The 17,647-nt window shown below is 55.1% G+C and overlaps 3 protein-coding genes across 6 annotated transcripts in view; all 3 read right to left on the reverse strand.

The window, feature by feature from the left end:
* Nucleotides 1-250: 250 nt before the first annotated feature.
* On the reverse strand, nt 251-2,591 carry AQP10 (aquaporin 10). Its single transcript, XM_063176165.1, has 6 exons — nt 2,144-2,591; nt 1,354-1,480; nt 1,121-1,258; nt 916-1,034; nt 616-833; nt 251-545 (listed from the first exon to the last, which is right to left on the reverse strand). Exons 1-6 carry the CDS (start codon nt 2,246-2,248, stop codon nt 251-253), a joined length of 1,002 nt encoding a protein of 333 aa, XP_063032235.1. The 5' UTR covers nt 2,249-2,591.
* A 284-nt stretch (nt 2,592-2,875) lies between these two features.
* HAX1 (HCLS1 associated protein X-1) lies at nt 2,876-4,642 on the reverse strand. The gene is made up of 8 exons (XM_063176447.1): nt 4,499-4,642; nt 4,151-4,362; nt 3,929-4,071; nt 3,759-3,804; nt 3,564-3,679; nt 3,328-3,478; nt 3,099-3,254; nt 2,876-3,009 (listed from the first exon to the last, which is right to left on the reverse strand). The coding sequence occupies exons 1-7, from the start codon at nt 4,549-4,551 to the stop codon at nt 3,139-3,141; spliced, it is 837 nt and encodes a 278-aa protein (XP_063032517.1). The 5' UTR covers nt 4,552-4,642; the 3' UTR covers nt 2,876-3,009; nt 3,099-3,138.
* Nucleotides 4,643-5,588: 946 nt separating this feature from the next.
* Nucleotides 5,589-17,647, reverse strand: part of UBAP2L (ubiquitin associated protein 2 like) — a 30,768-nt gene continuing 18,709 nt past the window's right edge. For 3 of the 4 annotated variants that reach the window (XM_063176608.1, XM_063176607.1, XM_063176605.1), the window contains 15 exons: nt 16,911-17,188; nt 16,268-16,440; nt 15,393-15,582; nt 14,795-14,849; nt 13,935-14,109; nt 13,677-13,749; nt 12,885-13,080; nt 12,705-12,793; nt 12,047-12,100; nt 11,378-11,459; nt 10,090-10,307; nt 9,897-10,002; nt 7,980-8,047; nt 7,492-7,689; nt 5,589-6,566 (listed from right to left, as the gene is read on the reverse strand). In XM_063176608.1, coding sequence (XP_063032678.1) covers nt 6,471-6,566; nt 7,492-7,689; nt 7,980-8,047; nt 9,897-10,002; nt 10,090-10,307; nt 11,378-11,459; nt 12,047-12,100; nt 12,705-12,793; nt 12,885-13,080; nt 13,677-13,749; nt 13,935-14,109; nt 14,795-14,849; nt 15,393-15,582; nt 16,268-16,440; nt 16,911-17,188 — 2,051 coding nt within the window. In that variant the 3' untranslated portion in view covers nt 5,589-6,470. The remainder of the gene's footprint in view (nt 6,567-7,491; nt 7,690-7,979; nt 8,048-9,896; nt 10,003-10,089; nt 10,308-11,377; nt 11,460-12,046; nt 12,101-12,704; nt 12,794-12,884; nt 13,081-13,676; nt 13,750-13,934; nt 14,110-14,794; nt 14,850-15,392; nt 15,583-16,267; nt 16,441-16,910; nt 17,189-17,647) is intronic. The other variant, XM_063176606.1, reaches the window with a different exon arrangement.

Raw genomic sequence — 17,647 nt, forward strand, 5'->3', positions numbered from 1 at the left:
GCAGGGCCGGGGTCCCGGAGACATCCCCGCGTCCCATGGGGCAGCCCCACAGCAGCAGCTCGCGTCCCCCAGGCTGGGGTCCCCCTGCAGCCAGGCCTGGCTGGCTCTCCTCCACATCCCTGCACCCCACGTCCATAGACAGACACCCCGTGCTCTCCCACCCCACACCAGCAGCTCATGTCCCCCAGGCCTGGCTGGCCTTCCACCACATCCCTGCACCCCATGTCCACAGACAAGACACCCCGTGCTCTCAGGACTCTTTTAATGGTGTGATAGGGACTGTGGGGGACACTGTGCTGCTGGGGCTCTGTGGTGGGGGATAGCCGGCAGGCTCTGTCTCCCCAGAGTCCCTTTCCTTGGGTGACCTCCCAATGTCTGCGCTGCTGATGGCGGTGTTGACCAGAACGATGGAGCCCTGCTCTGCCGGAACTTCGCTCTTCTCCTCTGGGTAGTGGAAAGCCACGAAGAGCTGGTACAGATACGTGCCCACGGCGGCGCCCAGCAGCGGTGCCACCAGTGGCACCCACCACCAACCATTGCCCCTGCTGAGGATGGGACAGGGTAGGGTTGGCATCATCCCTGCCATCTCCACCTCGCCCCCTTCCCTCGACCCACCTGAAGACCTCTGGGCCCCAGCCTGCCAGGTAGGTGAAGAGCCGGGGCCCGATGTCCCGTGCAGGGTTCAGGGGGCAGCCACAGTTGGCCCCCATGGAACACTCGATGGAGAGCACCAAGAGAGCCACAACCACGGGTTCCAGGCCCTTGGGGACAGGCTTGTTGCGGGGGTCCATGATGCCCATGACAACAATTATCAGCACCCCTGTGCCGATCACCTGCGAGGACAGCACAGCAGCTCAGCACCACGGGGACCGAGGGGGCTGGGAGGGGGCTGGGGGAGCTGACAGTGGCACCCACCTGGTCCAAGAAGCCATTGCCAATAGACACAAAGTCAGCAGGGTAAGTGGCAAAGATGGAGGCAGTTTCCTGGGGGCCAGTGACAGTAAGTGTCCCATTGCTATGGTGCCAGATGGCATCTAGGGGCAGAGGCAGAGCATGTACAAAAGCCTGGCCTCGCCAGCATCACCGTGGAGTTCCCCTGTCCGATGCTGCTCCCCCATACCATAGTAGAGGATGTAAACAGCTCCAGCAGCTATGAAAGATCCCACAATCTGCACAGCCACAAAGATGGGAAACTTCCACCAGGGGAACTGCTCTATCAGGCACATGGCTAAGGAGAACGCCGGGTTCATGTGGGCCCCTGCAATGGAGTAGGGAGAAAGGCTGGGAGTGGAGGATCCTGGGGGACTCAGAGCCAGGGGATAGCAAGAGCTGGGACCCCTTCCTCTGTCTCACCAGAGATTCCCCCTGCTGTGTAGATGCCTCCCATGACACCCAGGGCACCTCCCAGGTAGCTGGTCATGATATTCCCCTTGGTCTGATAGAAGGCAATCTTCTGTGCAGCGCTGGCCAGGGTGATTGTCTGGAGAAGAGCGAGCCCCACCTCAGTCCTGGTGGCCTCGTGCTGAGACCCTCCCAGTGCTGATACTGCAGGGCAGCAAGGCAGGGGCTGTGCTGGTGCTGCCCCCCTGGTTTTGCTCCCCGATACTTGGACACCAGACAGGGACTAGCAGGGAGGTGGTTATTGCCCTCACTTGTAGTTTTGATAGCAAAATAACCAAATTACAAGCAATTAAATAAACTGCTTTCTGTGGGGAGGTGTTGGGAAAGAGGTGCCACAACATAGATCCAGGGACACCATTTGCCATCATGCGATGTAGCCCAAAGGCTAAGGACAGCACCAGAGCCCCAACCTTTGCCTGCTCTGAGGCAGGAGGTATCAGGGCACACACTGCCCAGCACCACACCCTGATTGCACCGGAGCCGTGGCACAGGGTGGACCATGCTGTGGGAACAGGGTCCAAGGGGGAGGACAGGCAGTGCTGAGTTGCACATTTGAGTGCAGCGCAGCCCCAGACCTTTCCAACCTCGAGGGGCAAGCAGCAGAGCCCCAGGGACCCCTGGCACCTGCCAGCACAACACCATCAGCCCTGTCACAGAACCCCAGGGACCCCTGGCACCACGACACCATCAGCCCTGTCACACGCACAGGACATCCCCAGCCCCAGCTGCGTGCCCTGCTTACCATCATCACGAAGGTGGACAGCACCTCACCCAAGCACTCCCTCACCAGCTGGTTCCTGATGCGGAGCAGCCTCTGGGCTCTTGTCAAGAAAGAAGTGGTGCCCATGGTGCCAGCTGGGCAGAGGCAGCAGTGGCAGCGCTGGCAGCAGTGAGAGTGGTGTAGATGTCTAATTCGCAGCAGGTTTTATGAGCCCCACAGCCAGGTGGGTGATTATGTGCAGACTTTAAACCAATCATGGCTGCACCACGGGAGACGCCTGGCAGCGACCAGAGTCCTGTGTGTGGCCGGGGACACCGTGTGACAATGCTGCACCCCAGCAGGGCAAGGCCAGGTAGGAACACCCTGAGCCCCAAGTGGCCGTGGGGAGTCACGACCTCGCTCAGGTGAGCAGGCACAGGTATTGCCTGGCCAGGAACCCTCTTTATCCCTGCTCAAGCCACAGCTGCAGTCAATACTAATCAAGAGATCCTGGAAAGCTGCAGTCAGCACTAATAAAGAGATCCTGGAAAGGCCTCCAGGCTGGGCCAGGCCCTCAAGAGTGGCCCAGGGGAGGCATCAGCACAGCATGGGGCAAGGAAATGGGAGAGGGAGATAGGAAGGGAGCAGTGCAGACACAGGAGCCTGGCAATCACCTGCACCCCTGAGGCAGCCCCCCAGAGTCATCCTGGTTGGCAGGGGGAATCTGCCTCCAAACAATGAGATTCCAGTCTGAAGGAGCATGGAAGGTCACAGTTTAGCATAAATAGACTTTATTGCTCTGTACACACACACACTTGACCCCCACAGGGCTCCCTGTGGCTGTGCAGCGCTGCAGAAGGTGGACAGCCTCCAGCCCAGGCACCACTTCCCAGCAAGATCTGACCCATCTACAACAAAAAACAGGTGGTGAGAAGAGGCTGCTGCCCACTGCCTGCTCTGACAGGCCTGGCAAGCCCAGGATCCCACCAGCCCACACCTGAAACACACGTGGGCTGCTCAATCAGGACTGGGCACAGCTACCAGCTCGAGAACCAGCGTCGGAGGAAGCTGCCCAGCGCAGATGAGGGGCCCAGGTTGGCAGCAGGAATCTCTTCTTGCTGTGGCCAGGTGCCAGCGAACTGTGCCAGATCCCCTGTGAGGGCACAGAGAGCTCCCTCAGTGGGGCTCCCATGCAGTCTCTGCACCCTCCCCAGAGCTCCACTCACGGTCATCCATGTTGAGCACCTCCTCGCGGTAGTCCTTGCTCTGCCCGTCCTCCCTGGTGGTGCTGATGAAGGCCTGGTCCCCTCTCCGCCGTGTCACCGTGGTCTCCCGGCGGCCCTGGCTGTCCTGCACGGTGCGGCGCTCCTCCACCGCCTGCGCACAGCACCGAGCCCTGAGAGACCCCCAGACCACGGGGACGGTGTCCCCAGGCCTCCCCCAGCCCTGCAGGGACACTCACCCCGTCAGGGAGAGTCACTGTGGTGACAGAGACGCTCTTGAAGTAAGAGTGGGACCTGGGCTCGTCGGGTCTCAGGATGGTGCCCAGCCCAGCAGAGGAAACCTGGGAGTCCAGGTCTGGGGGGAGAGGGAAGGCGGTGGCAGCACAGGCGGCTGGAGCAGGGAGGGCCCCTCAGCCCCCGCTGCCAGCACCCACCTTGGTCTTCCTTGAGGGCGGGAGGAGCCCGGGGAGCATCTTCCAGCTGCAAGATAAAGCCACGCACCGCTGACGGCAGTGATGGGAAGAAAAGCGCAACACTGGGGCAGCACCGCACCAGCACAGAGCCGGCCGTCCTGCGGAAGGCAGAGCCCAGACCCTTCACCCACCCCTAGGAAGGGTCTCCATGGCCGGGCCAGATCGCCGGAGCTCCCCGGGGCCGCGCTGGCAGGGGGACCGTCCGGCTGCTTCAGCATCGAGTCCCGCAGCGGTCGCCTTGCGCTGCCTTCCCCCGGGCCGGGCAGGGCGGGCTCTGGGCAGCACAAGGGCGTCGGTCAGGCCGAGGGGCTCTGAGCTGCCCCCAGAGTCTCGCTCAGCCCTCCCGTACCCACCGAAAGGCTGCTGGGGCTCGGCCCAGAACCCCCCCAGGACGCCCAGGAGCTCGCCCATGTCCCGGAACAGCTCCTCGAAGGCACCGCGGGAGGAGCCAGGGCTGAACCCGAAGCCGAAGTCCTGGGGCGGCTGCGACATGGACGGGCCGCCATCCTCCTCCTCATCCTCCTCCTCGTCCCACGCCGCGCCGCCGAACAGCGGGTCCCGGGGTCTGCGGGACAGCGGCAGTGAGGGACCGGACAAGCCGGAGCAAGCGGGGCAGGGCCGGTGGGGCAACGGGCGGTTGAGAGAGGGACAGGTGCGGGCGAGGCCGGGGGCACCCGGGGCACGGGCGGGGTCCCCGTCACCTGCACCGTCCCGGGAAGCCGAAGAAGCCGCGGAACACGTCGTAGAAGCTCATCCCGCTCCGGGGCCCGCCGGGGCCCTCCAGGTCCCGCTACCCCGTCCCGACCGGGTCGCGCTGCCGCCAAGCGCCGCGGCCGTAAAGCGCCGCCGGCTGTCGCGAGGCGCTGCGGCAGCGCGGCCGTCCCGTGTCCCACCCGGGTCCCGAGAGCCGCACGGGCCGGAACCGCCCCGGTGTGACCGGCCCCGGGCCCCCGAGAGCCGCACGGGCCAGAACCGCCCCGGTGTGACCGGCCCAAGCCCCCGAGAGCCGCACGGGCCGGAACCGCCCCGGAACCGCCCCGGTGTGAGCGGCCCGGGCCCCCGAGAGCCGCACGGGCCGGAACCGCCCCGGTGTGAGCGGCCCGGGTCCCGAGAGCCGCACGGGCCGGAGCCGTCCCGGTGTGACCGGCCCCGGGCCCCCGAGAGCCGCACGGGCCGGAACAGCCCCGGTGTGACCGTCCCCGCGCTGTTCGCACCAGCTACCCCGTGGAGTGCGCCAGGCCCCCGTGCGGGCTGACGGCGTCCCGGGCTCCGGTAGCGGCCCCTGCGCTCCCCCAGCCGAGCTCCGGAGCCCAGCCCGGCCCCGCCGCTCCCCTCAGCCCCGGAGGGCTCCAGTTGTGCCCCTGCCGTGAGGGGAAGCTCGGCGGGCACTGCAGGACCGGGCACTGCTGTTTCAGTGTCTCGCTGCCCTCCCCGGTGCCTGTGAGAACCCTCCCGGACTGGCCGGTGGGGACGAGGAGCTGGGGAGAGCAGCCCTGAACCCCCAAAAGGAGGAGCAGCAGCACCAGAGCAGTGGGGACACAAGGCAGAGCTCATTAGGAAGCAGAAATGAAGGGTGAGGGTCTCAGAGAAGGGAGGGCATCATCCCTGTGCTGGCATCTTGCTGCCCAGCATTGCAGCTGGGAAAAGGAAAATCCACAAAATGAGGGGACAAAAACACCAGCAAGAAGCTGGGGAGGGGTGAGGGAAGCGCTGCCCCCACTGCCCAGGGACACCCAACCCCCTGCACCAAAAATAGGGAACGAGGCTGAGAAGGTGGAAAAAATACACACATCACTTTGTGATCTTTATTCTCTTCAGTAAATCCCCGCTTGGGGCTGCAGCTGAAGGGATCAGGTGGAACTGAAAAATACAAGATCTGGACTGCATAGAAAAAACCAAAAATAATACCCCAAAAAACCAAACCAAATCAAACAAAACCCCACAAAACAAAACAGGAGAAAAAAAAAAAGGAAAAAAAAAAAGAAAATAAAAAAATCCCCAACCCAAAAGCAGAAGATACTTACAGCGTGCAAGCAGGGCAGGACCTGCACTCTGGGCCCGTGAGGATGGAGGGACGCAGATGGAAAACATAAAATACCAGGGGGGACCCCTCGGCGGGGTAGGGGAGAAATGAGAGAACTAGAGGACAGCATGGGGTTTTTGTTTTTATATACAAGACACATTTATCCATTAAATTTAGAACACGGTACAAAAAAAACACTTCAACTAATTAATCTTACAATGCTGCTCATATCAATTACTGGTCTTAATCCTAATAATAAGGGGGTTTGCTGTAGGCGACTCGCAGCTTCCACTCCTTTGGATCTGAGAGATTCTGGGGCAGCTGGATGGGAGAGGGGATAGAAAGGAGTAAAAACCAAAAAAGGCCCCTACGGCAAACGGTTCAGATCTGAATGCGGAGAGAGAGAGAGAGAGAAAAAAAAAAAAGAAAAAAAAAAAAAAAAGAAAAAATACAAATTCTATATTACATACAACAGGAAAGTGGCTGAAGACAGACAACGCAGAGGCGCCTGCGGCCTGCCCTGCGGGGCCCTGCTGGGCTGGGGGCCCGGGCGCTCCCCGCCGCAGGGTTCTCTCCTCCCTGGGGTCCTTCCTCATCATCGGGGGCACTGGGATTCTCTTCTGGAAGCGAGTGGTGCCGAGGGCCCGGCCTCAGTTGGCACCCCAGCTGTAGCTGTTGTAGGCAGACTTGTTGGCCTGGGATTTCTGGGGGATGGAGCTGCCTTGGCTGCGCTGCCCGGAGCCGCTCTGCGGGAAAGGGCAGAGGAGAGGATGGTGAGTGCAGGGAAGCACCCCCAGCCTGCCCCACAGGGTAACACGGGCACGCCTGGGCCCCTGGCCAGGTGCTCTGCGCAGCTGCTGATCCTCCTGGGCCCAGCTCAGCTCCCTGGCACTGGGGCAGCCTCCAGCACCCTCCCTTGGCTGCACACCTTGCTCCAGGCCAGCACACACAGGGCTGGGGGCAGCAGGGAGAGAGGAGACAGGGAAGGGTCGGTGTGGGTTGTGTCTGCTCATGGCTCTGTTTGTGTGTCTGTGTGCGCACATACTGCCTGAGGGCCTCTCTCCTCTCCTCTTGGGGCCACGGGGGAGAAGGAAGGGGCTGTGTGATCCTGGGGAGCCTTAGGGGCAGGGGCAGAGCCCACAGCAAGTGCAATGCATTTTCAGAGAGTTCATTACCTGATCTTCCTGCTGGCGTTGGCAGCACAGTATCATCTGCAAATATGGAAGCTGTTGCAGTACCAGGATATGTAAAATAAAGGGACAAACTATGACAATCGAAATCCACGGTTAGACCTGAAAGCTCCTGCAGGGTCGTGGCTGTGGTGAGGAACCCCTTTGGTGCTGGCCTGTGGAGCTGCCCCTCTGAGGATGGGGGAGGTTGAGGTGCCCCAGATGAGGGGGCACTACCTGGCCATAGCTGGTGCAGCCTGGCAGCAGGGGGGTTATGCTGAGCACCCACCCTGGCAGAGCACACCCCAGGCCTTCCTCCTCACCTCATCATCCTCCTACAGGCCCTGTGTGTATGTGCAGGTGTGAGCATGTGCCTGTCGCTGCATGTGTGCGCCGCAGAGCATGAGCGAGGGAGGGACAGAAGGATCAGGGAAGCCAAGGGGGAGCACGAGCCCTAGGAGATGGCCCAGCAAGGGGCTGAGGTGCCAGGGGCACTGCTTACCTGCCCATCCTGCTGCAGATGGTGGTGGAGGATCTGCGAGTGAGGCTGCTGATGCGGGGTCAGGATGTGCATGAAGGGGGTCGGGGGGTACGCCGCCGCCGTGGCGGGGTTGATGGGGCCACCACTGCCCAGAGCTGAAGGCAGGTTGAAGGAGGCTGCTGGGGTTCCAGTGTGAAATCCCTGCTTCTCGAAGGATTGCTGAGGAGGAGATGCCAAAGGCAGGATAAGGGCGGGGAGCCAGGCTGGCAGGGTGCCCCTCCCATCTCTACACACCACAGGCCCACAGTCAGCCTGTGGGACACAGAACAGGTAAGAGTCTCTCCCCGTGGCTCTTTCTGGGCTTGGAATTGCTGTAAGCTGGGAAATGTCAAGCATTTCCCTTCTCCCTGGCTGTCTGATCCAAGGGGAAGAGACCTCACTGCTCAGAGAGGATGTCTCAGAGCTTGGCTTCTCCTCCCCAGCAAGGCAGGAAGCACACAGACACTGACCTGAGTTTTGGAGTAGACAGAGCCCGAGATGTCTGGCACGCCTGTGTTACTGGATGTCACGGATACACCTGGGCAGAAGGAAGGGAGAGGTGGGTGTTAGGCAGCAGCCAGTGGACCAGCATGAGCTGCTTGCTGCTAACACCTGCTGGAGAGCTCCAGTGGTCAGAGATCTGCAGACAGACTGGCCTGTATCACAGGTATTTTATGAAAAATCCTTTCTTTGGGATTTTTTCTCTTGAGAAGCTGAGAGGCCTCAGGAACAAAATGTAAACAATGATTATCTGCTGCTGTGGAATGCAAAAATAGATCTGTGAATAGTCTCATGCAATTGTTTCTAATTAATAATTAATCACAGTGAGCTGGCTCAGACAGAGAGTCCAAGCCACAAGCTTTTGTTATTATTCTTCTTTCTTTTGCTATTCTTAGCTAGCGTTCTGATGAAATCCTTTCTTCTATTTGTTTAGTATAGTTTTAAGATAGTATATATCATAAAATAATAAATCAAGCCTTCTGAAACATGGAGTCAGATTCTTGTCTCTTCCCTCATCCTCAGACCCCTGTGAACACGGTCACAGGCCTGGGCATGACCACATGCAAAGCACCCACAGAAGTTATTTTGCTCTGGACACACACTGTTTCAAAATGCCTCCAGAAGCCAGCTGATGGGCTGGCTGCCACCCAGAGAAACACATGGAAAACAGCAGGTCTGAGGAGAGCTGGAGAACACAATGGACAGACAGGGAAACAAACCCACAGCAGCAAAAACAACCCAAAAGTTCCTCTGGTGTAAAACAGGCAATTGCATGGAAAGGCAACTCAGCTGTAGGCTGGGATGGCTGGTGCAGTGACTGACAACACAAGCCCCATGGGGTGTTGGCTGTCCATAAAAAAGGGTGGCCCAGAGCACACCTCAGCCATCATTTAATGCCTGGAAAAAGTGCTGAAATGAAAACAGTTTGAAGGACTCAGCACCAGGTGACCTGGAATAAAACTGAATTGCCTTCTCAAAGAGAAAATACTATCTTAAAGAGCTCTAATGCAGTGAAAAAAAGTGACAAAAGGAATTTAAAGACTGGCAGAGGGAGCCAGATGCAGCCCTGCATAAGTCAGGCAGACACCAACCAAGTACCAAGACAGGCAGCAGGTTCATGACCTTCCTGCATCTTTGAATCAAGGACACTTCCTTAGAAAGTGTCTGCCAAACACTGGTGGGAAACAAGCTCAAATCCAGAACAACTGCTGTTCTGTTAATCACATTTGGCAGATAAAAAAAACCAACAAACCAAACCACTGAGCAGCTTAACCTTCTGAGGGCCCAGACAGCTGATTGTGGGGCACAGAGGAGGGCATGAAGTGATCTGTAACCCCCAAATCTTCCCCAGACCTGGATGCAGAACAATCCTGGGCCTTTCTATGGATAATCAATTTTTTTTCTCCATTACTGCTGTAAGATAGCAGTCCCTATCACAGCCAGTAAGCAAGCATGAAGTGATCTGTAACCCCACAGAGGAGGGCATGAAGTGATCTATAACCCCCAAACCTGCCCCAGACCTGGATGCAGAACAATTCTGGGCCTTTCTATGGATAATCAATCTCCTTGGGAACAGCATAATTTTTCTCCATTACTGTAAGACAGCAGTCCCTATCACAGCCAGTAAGCAAGCATGAAGTGATCTGTAACCCCCAAGAGGATCTGTAACCCCACAGAGAAGGGCACAAAGTGATCTATAACCCCCAAATCTTCCCCAGACCTGGATGCAGAACAATCCTGGGCCTTTCTATGGATAACCAATCTCCTTGGCAGCAGCATCCCTGGAATTTTTCTCTATTACTGCTGTAAGACAGCAGTCCCTATCACAGCCAGTAAGACTGGGAGCAGCCCTGCTGCTGTGAAAAGTGTTTTTGTGGGTCTCTTACCAGTGCTGTACCCATGAGAGCCATAGCCACTGGGCTGCTGGAAAGGGGTTGCTGATGCATTGACGCTGACATTCACACCATGCTGCTTGGAAGAGGTAGGAGCAACCTACAGAACAGAGAGGAACAGAGTGAGCAGAGCCTTTGCTGGGCCACCCTTCTGCCCAAATCCCACACTCTGGCCCTGGGAACTCACAGGGAACACGGCGGGCCCGTACTGGAAGGTGCTGGGGAGCCCTGGTACCCCTGTGTAGTATGGCAGACTGGTGTAACTGTAGCCAGGAGGCAGCGCCGGGTTCAGGAACGTTTGCTGCGTGGTGTGGTGGGTCTGCGTCTGGCTCTGCTGAGGCTGAGCCAGAGTTGTTGCAGGAGCAGGGGAAGAGGCATCACCACGGCCAAATTTTGTTAAATCACCTGAAATAGAGGAGGTGAGAGGGAGGAACAGATGTTAGTCAGATGCTGGGCTGCTTCAACTCAGCCCAAAGGTGAGCCAGTCTTTTGATAAACAGTGACTTCAGTCACACCCCCCTCCCCCCAAGGACTGTGGTCCTCAGACTTTTGCACACTGATAAGGTGAAGCTATTAATTGCTCCTTGGCCCTAACAGGACTACAGAGGCAAAGGGAAGCCACAGTAGCAAAGCCCACAATCTGGCACCGGATAAACCTGCTAGCAGAGCCTGATTTCAGAGCTGTCCCTCTCCATGCACCACCAGCAGGACTGAACACAACCCAAACCTTTGCCTGGGCTGTGCAGGGCTTGGCTGCAGGTTCTGATCTTGATGAGCACTTGCCTGGCTCATCCATGCAAACACACTCTCCTATTCAAAGCTCACAGAGCTCTGAGCTTTCAGCCTCAGCTGGGCAAAAGCACTTCCACACAAAGCAGCTCCTGCCAAAGCTGAGGAGAAGTGGTGCTGGAAAAAAGTGAACCCCCAAGTGCAACAGTTCCTAAAGCATGGGAAAGCTCAGTCACTGCCCACTGCAGACTGGCAGTGTGTTAACCAATGTTACCAAGGTCAGTGTGAGGTCATAAATTCAACTGGGTGTTTGGCTTGAGTTTGACAGGTCTCAAATTTCTCATCTGCTTTCTCCCTGAGACTGTCCCATATTAAAAAAAAAATAATTTATCCATATTGTGTGCTTCTAGTTTTACTCTCAGTGCTTGAGAAGCACTGCTTACCACCTGGAAATCAGTCCCTCAGCTGTAGGCCTTGAAGAATCTTCCAGCCCTTCCTCACTCCCTTTCCAGCTGCCCCATTAAGGGCAGCTACTTTGCCCACCTCTTCCCAGTATCAGACCTTGACACCACCAGATGCTCAAAGGGAAAGCAATGATTTAGCTGTGAGAAGCATGCTCCAAACCAAAAGCAGTGCAGGAGCACAGTGCAGGTGCAGAGGTGGCTCCAGTGAACAAAGACACAGGACACTGGTAGGAGCAGCACAAACCCTGATGGGATGGGAATCAGAGCAGTGTTTTTCCCTACCAGAGTATGGATTGCTGCTCAGGCTGCCATCTCTTCCAGTCAGTGGTGTGGTGGGTGTAGGGAATGGGATGCTGTAGTAATCCTGATGAATAAAAACAAAAGAAGACATTTTTATCAGCTCTGTCCAAAGTGCAAAGCAGTATATTTGGGAGAGAGGGATTTCTGGACTGCAGCTGCAAGATATGTCTGAGAATTGCAGTCCAACCAGCCACATCAGGCTGATCATAACCTACAGCAGCCCCAGGTTTTTGTAGCATGTACCATCCCCCTCATCTGGCTATTAGAAGAACCAGATAAGGTCTACTGGTATGCAGCTCTTAAAGTGGCTGGACTTTCCCCCCCTCTTCACAATAAAATGGACATGTCCTGTTGCTAAATAAAGCCCATTCTCATCAGGTATTTAGTCACTGGCTCTATTAGGGATCAGAGGTGAATCTCTCTAATAGCCCTGCTGTTGGAACTCGTGCTCCTGGGCTCCAACAAGGAACACTGCTGCATGAGTAACTCGTGCAGGCAGCTCCCCACGTGCCAAGGAGCAACTGATTAACTCCTCACTGCTGCTGCAGAGGTGCATCCACTCAGCTCTCCATTTTGCCAGCTCTTAAGCTTTCTCTCTACCCAAGCAGCACCAGTGGAAGTGGCATGTCCTTGTCATTCTGCAGTACTCACCAACGGGAATCTCGTCTGGAGCATTTGCAAGTCATCATATCCATACACCTGTGGCTAGAAAAAGAGCCAGAGATGACATTGGGGACACGGACAACATAAGGATTTTAGATTAAACATTTAGATAAACATGAGAGAAAGCCAGAAGCAGCCAGTCAGCAGCCATCAGGTGCAGGCAGCCAGAGCCTTGACACAGGCTGATGCTGCCAGAAGTTCTTCTGAGCTGCTCAAAGTGCTCCAGAGCACAAAGCCACTCAACAGTTTTTCTCTAGAAATCATCCCAAAACTGAAATCTGTCCTCACCTTTAGGGGAGGATGTGACACACACCCCTAGACTTTGTGGCTCTTGCTACCCTTGCCCTGAGTGCCCTTTGTCACACCATATTTCTAACACAGCTCTGTGCTTCCACACACAGTGCTCTGCCCAAGGGCTCTTAAAAGGCTGGAGAGGCTGCAGAGAACAGACTCTGCCCTGGGGTGATCACAACACACATTTACCTCCACGGGCACATGGAAATCATGGAAAAAACCAGCAGGTCCAAACTCTGCCTGTCCAAGGCAATCCTGCTGGGCTGTCACAGTCTTTAGTTTCCCCACTATGCTACATCCATCTCTCCCTGCTGCAGAGGGAGCTGGGACACCACTGCAAATTTCCACTCACCGGGTAGGCATGTAGCAAGCCTGGAGCCATGATGTATGGATTAGGCAACAACGGTGGGACTCCAGGAGGGAGATTGGGAGGGGCTTTTCCTGAAAAGGGAGGAGAAAGGAAAAGTTCCACAGTGAAGCAAACAGCAGAAGCTGGCTCTCTTAGCCCTCACACCTTTCTCTGCAACAGTACCTGATGTGGTTGCAACAGAGCTGCGAGTCGAGGCCGTCACTGTGGAGTTGCTGCTGAGGCTGAGGCCCAGGCTGCTGACACTGCTGAGGCTGGAGGAGACACTGACAACTGGTGGGGCAGCTGACACCGTGCTGGAGGAGGTGGAGAAAGTACTAGCAGAAGAATGGAGGCCTGCTTCACTCTCCACACTTGTGTGCTAAGGAGGGAAGGGAGGAGAGTCAGGGGATCAGAGAGATGGAACCAAGTGCACAGGTAGCACAGGACATTCACTGTGCAGAACATCCTGTACCTCTGTCTGCATCTGCATGTTCCTGCAGTGAGGCTGGCTTAAGTCCAAAGTCCTGACAGCCTACTAATGCTTAGAAACCCCTCTCATGGCTCCATCCCAACTCATCTGTCTGAGGAGCAGAGCAGGGCTGGACACCACATTTGCAGCAGGGTGATTTATTCTGCTGCAAGAGCTCCAGCAGTAGAGATATTTGGTTCCACTGCATCAGCCTCCAGTCTGCTCTGACATGTGGCTCTGACTCTGCAGCACCTTCAAGGGCTACTACAGGCTCAAAAGAAGGCACTGCTCAGTCAGAAACAGGCAAGGTGTCAACAGCCTTGAGCCACAGGTGTACTGACACAACTCCCTGTTGTCTCTCTCCACACAACATCCAGACTCCAGCAGGACAGCCAGCAGCCTGGCAGCTCCTGCCACAACCACAGCCCCAAGGTCAGGCACCCCAGCAGACCCCACCAAGCTGAGCAGAAATGGGGCACACAGTGAGAGATCACAGCCAGACTCACCAGAAGGGTTGAAGTTGATGTTCGCCCAGAGGATGTGGATGAGGACAGACTGTTCTGCTGGGTGGGTAATGCACTGACGGGAAGAGAAATAAAACATTGTCAGACCAAGGTGAGAGCCAACATCAGTAGCACCATCCCCATTTCCCATCTGCTTGAATGGGATGAGTCATCTTAGTCTTCCTCACTGCATCAGACAGACCCTGATGTCTGCTATAGATTCCTGCTTCTAGTTCAGAATTCCACCCCTCACTGCCTCACCTGCTGAGCTGGGCAGTGCTTGTACTGGGGAGCTCCTCACTGTGGCTCAGGCTGCTCAGAGTTGTTGAGTGTTGGCTGGCTGTGGTCAGCAGGGACGATGCAGACACCCCATCGTTGAGAGGGGCAATGCTGGGAGCAGAGGGGGAGTCGGATTTCACTGCAGGGCCCGTAGCACCTGAGAACAAAAGCTTTGGGTTAATTAGGGGCAGCTACTGGCTGAGGGGAACACAAGGGCAAGGATCAGCAAGTGCTCAGCTAGAGGAGCTGGGAGATTTGGGGCAACGTCAGCCAAATCTCAGCTAGAGGAGCTGCGAGATTTGGGGCAACGTCAGCCAAATCTCAGCTAGAGGAGCTGGGAGATTTGGGGTAACATCAGCCAAATCTCAGCTAGAAGAGCTGGGAGATTTGGGGCAACATCAGCCAAATCTCAGCTAGAGGAGCTGGGAGATTTGGGGCAACATCAGCCAAATCTCAGCTAGAGGAGCTGGGAGATTTGGGGCAACACCGGCGAGTTCTCAGCTAGAGGAGCTGTGAGATTTGGGGCTCCCCTCAGTGCTCCCAAACAGTTAGACACTTATGATTGTGTTCTATATCTCACTTTACCTCAGCACTACTGCTGGCTCTGCAGAGAGCTTCAAGACCTACAGAGAAGTGCCTTCCATGCACAAAGCAAAGTTATTGTCATAGGTGACCCTTCAAAGATCAGCACAAAGCTGAATGTTTTGAGGCAAACAAATAATGTGAATGGCAGCAATTAGTCCAGCAAGGAAAGGACTTGCTATTAGTACAGATAAAACTTCTCATTCAAAGCAGAGAACACAAGAGATACAGGACACCCACTGTACTGGCAAGACTCTTACCTTCAACAGCCTGTGTGGTTTGTAATGGCGTGGGTTGTACAGAACTGAAACCATTCTGAGGAAGAAGAGAAAAAAGGAGTATTGGGCATTATTTCTGAGCATTTCCAGAGGCAGAGCTAGTGTCCCCTCTCTCTCACACTCCCTTGCACAGTTATGAAAAGGTTCTTCTACCAGACTGTGTTTGGGTCAGTCCCAAGGTCCAGCCCCATGCCAGCATGGTCCCCAAGTGTATATGAGAGAAACCAGTGCAAGAAGTTTCTGTGCTGCTGGTAGTCAGACTGCCTCAACACTCTCAATCCAAGCTCATTAGCCAAACCTGACATTTCTGAACTGGTGTGCAGCATACAAGAACCAAATCCAAAACACAAACCAAAACTCTTTGTCTTCATGTCCCTCTAGCAGGGTACATGACACAACACTGCCCTGCAATCACCTTGAGTGCTGTTAACCCCAGCACAAAACACAACAGCCACAAGAGAGCTCTCATTAGAGCCCAGGAGCCACACAGTGAGGATCACAGAACTCTTTGATAAGCCATTCAGCTTTCCCAAAGACACTTCACACTCAGCACAATGGGTAAGCAAAGCTGTTGTCTTACCTTAGCCTGGGTCAGATCTTTCTGGGGCGAAGAGGAGATAGAATTTGGGTATCGCCTCGTCTGGGTGGATCTCTGTTCGTACAGTGGTCCCTGAGCACTGTTCTGGGAGGTAAATGTTGCTGTCTGTATTGTGCCACTCTGGTAACCAGACTCCTGGCTTTGATTGGACGAAATTGTGGATGAAGATTCACTACAAAAGGAAAAAAAGAAAAAAGTGTTCCTCCGTTTTCCTCTGAAACAACCCTGCTGTAAGCTGCTGGCCCAGTCTGGGCTCTTCACTTCAAACACTCAAGATAAAAAGCCCCAAGCATCAGTAAAGGCACCACATGAAGCAGCCAAGCCAAGAAACATGCCCAGAGAGCAGGGCTAGCCCAGCCATGGACATCCAGCTACAGCCTTGCCTTACACAATGCTGTGCCTTAGGCAACACTTCAAGAGCTGCCACCACTCAGGTCCCAGTACTCAAGGGATGGCCAGTTACTGAGGGTCAGCCCAACAGAAGACAAACACACTATCACAAATTATGCTCCTACTCCACTGTGTACCAGTTTGCCAAGGCAAAGAGAAGGACAAAGTACTCAATCTATTCACTAGAGACATGGAGCAGTTGTGCTGGGGACTGCCCATCTGTGTTTTCAACAACACAGTTTAAGGCTAGCAGAAAAACAATTTTCTGTACAAGTACCACAGGCCAAAGAGCCACAGAGCTGCCCTATGAGTCTGCTGGCAACTTGTGCTTTGCTGTTGCATACATTGTCCCCCCTTTGTGACCAAAGCACGGTCAGAAAGGGTCTACTAGTATGCACAAGACAACTCAAGTCCACAGGAGCAACTCCCAAAGCTGCCTGCTTGGATGAAAGGCTCCTGGTGCTCACCTGGCCGAGCTGGTGTAGAGGCTGCTCTGAGACTGGCTAACGGCGGCGCTGGTCGTGGGCGTCGATTCATACTCAGCAAGAACAGGCTCTGAACCAAACTGTAACGCCCCAAACTGCAGGTTGAGCCCTGAGATATCTGAGGAGCCAGGCATTTCCACAGCAAGTGCAGGAATCTGCAAGGCAGGAACAACAGAACAGGTCAATCATTCCCAGGGATTAGCCCAGAGAATGACTTTATTACCCTTGTTTCCCTGCACACAGTAGCAGTTATAGGCTTGCAGCCCCTGAATTGCACTGTTCAACCCAGGCAGGCACACAACTCCATCACCCTCACAAGCACTCACTGCTAACTAATAAAGTATTGGAATGAATAATAACCTACTGGAATGCTCTTCCCAGGGAGGTGGTACAATCACAATCTCTGCATGTGTTTAAAAAATGACTGGACATGGCATTTGGCACTATAGTCTAAGTGCAGTGTTAGGGCATAGGTTGGACTCCATGATCTTAGAGGTCTCTTCCAACCTCATGATTCTATGATTCTAACAAGAGGAAGGCCAAGCCCAAACCCTCCCTGAGCAGCCCAAATGGCTGTTTCTGCAGCTCTAACACAACTCAGTTGTCTCCTTCCCCACCACTGCACCTTTGATGTTAACGATGCTTTCTTCTTTTGCTGCTTGAGCTTCTGCTGTGCTGGCTGGGGACTTGAGGACTGGTTGTCCGAGGAGCCTGGAGACATCTGGGGAACTGGATTGGTTTTGCTGGGCAGTGGTGAGGATGGAGGGGCCGGTGTGGTTGTGGAGGCAGTCACCACAGGCTGCTTCTCCTGCATGAACACTTCTATCATGGTTGAAGTTGATGTGAAGCCCTGACGCTTGGTGAAGGGACTATGCACAGAAGAGTCTGTTGGATTCTTGAGATCTATGGGACAAGACAGGGATGAGTTAGCAGGGTTTGTTTCCTTAAAAATAAATATAATTCTGGCACTTAGCAAGAAAAATAAATCCTTTTCCTCGATGTTTCATCCTGAAGCTTGTTAGACAGCAGAAAACTTAAGCATCTCTGCTCCCAGCCTCACACTCTCACTACCATCAATGCCAAGATTTTTTAAACTCTTCTTCCCTCAGTTGCTTCCACCACCCCTACAGGACAAAGCCAGCTTGCCTGGCAAAGTCCTCCATTCTCCAAGAAAAGCTTGGCTCCAGAGTCCCTCGTGTGGAGACACTGCATATCAGCCCTGCAGAGCACTTCCCAGCTCTGTTAACAGCCCTGCATTCCACTGCCTCACCCTTCTCCTGCAGGGACTGGGTCTCTCCAAGCAACATCCCTGCCTGGGGCTGCCTACCCTCAGGGTTTTGCACCACCTTCCTCTGACTAAGC

Source organism: Melospiza melodia, chromosome 25 (assembly GCF_035770615.1).
Source record: "Melospiza melodia melodia isolate bMelMel2 chromosome 25, bMelMel2.pri, whole genome shotgun sequence".
Taxonomy (NCBI): Eukaryota; Metazoa; Chordata; class Aves; order Passeriformes; family Passerellidae; genus Melospiza; species Melospiza melodia.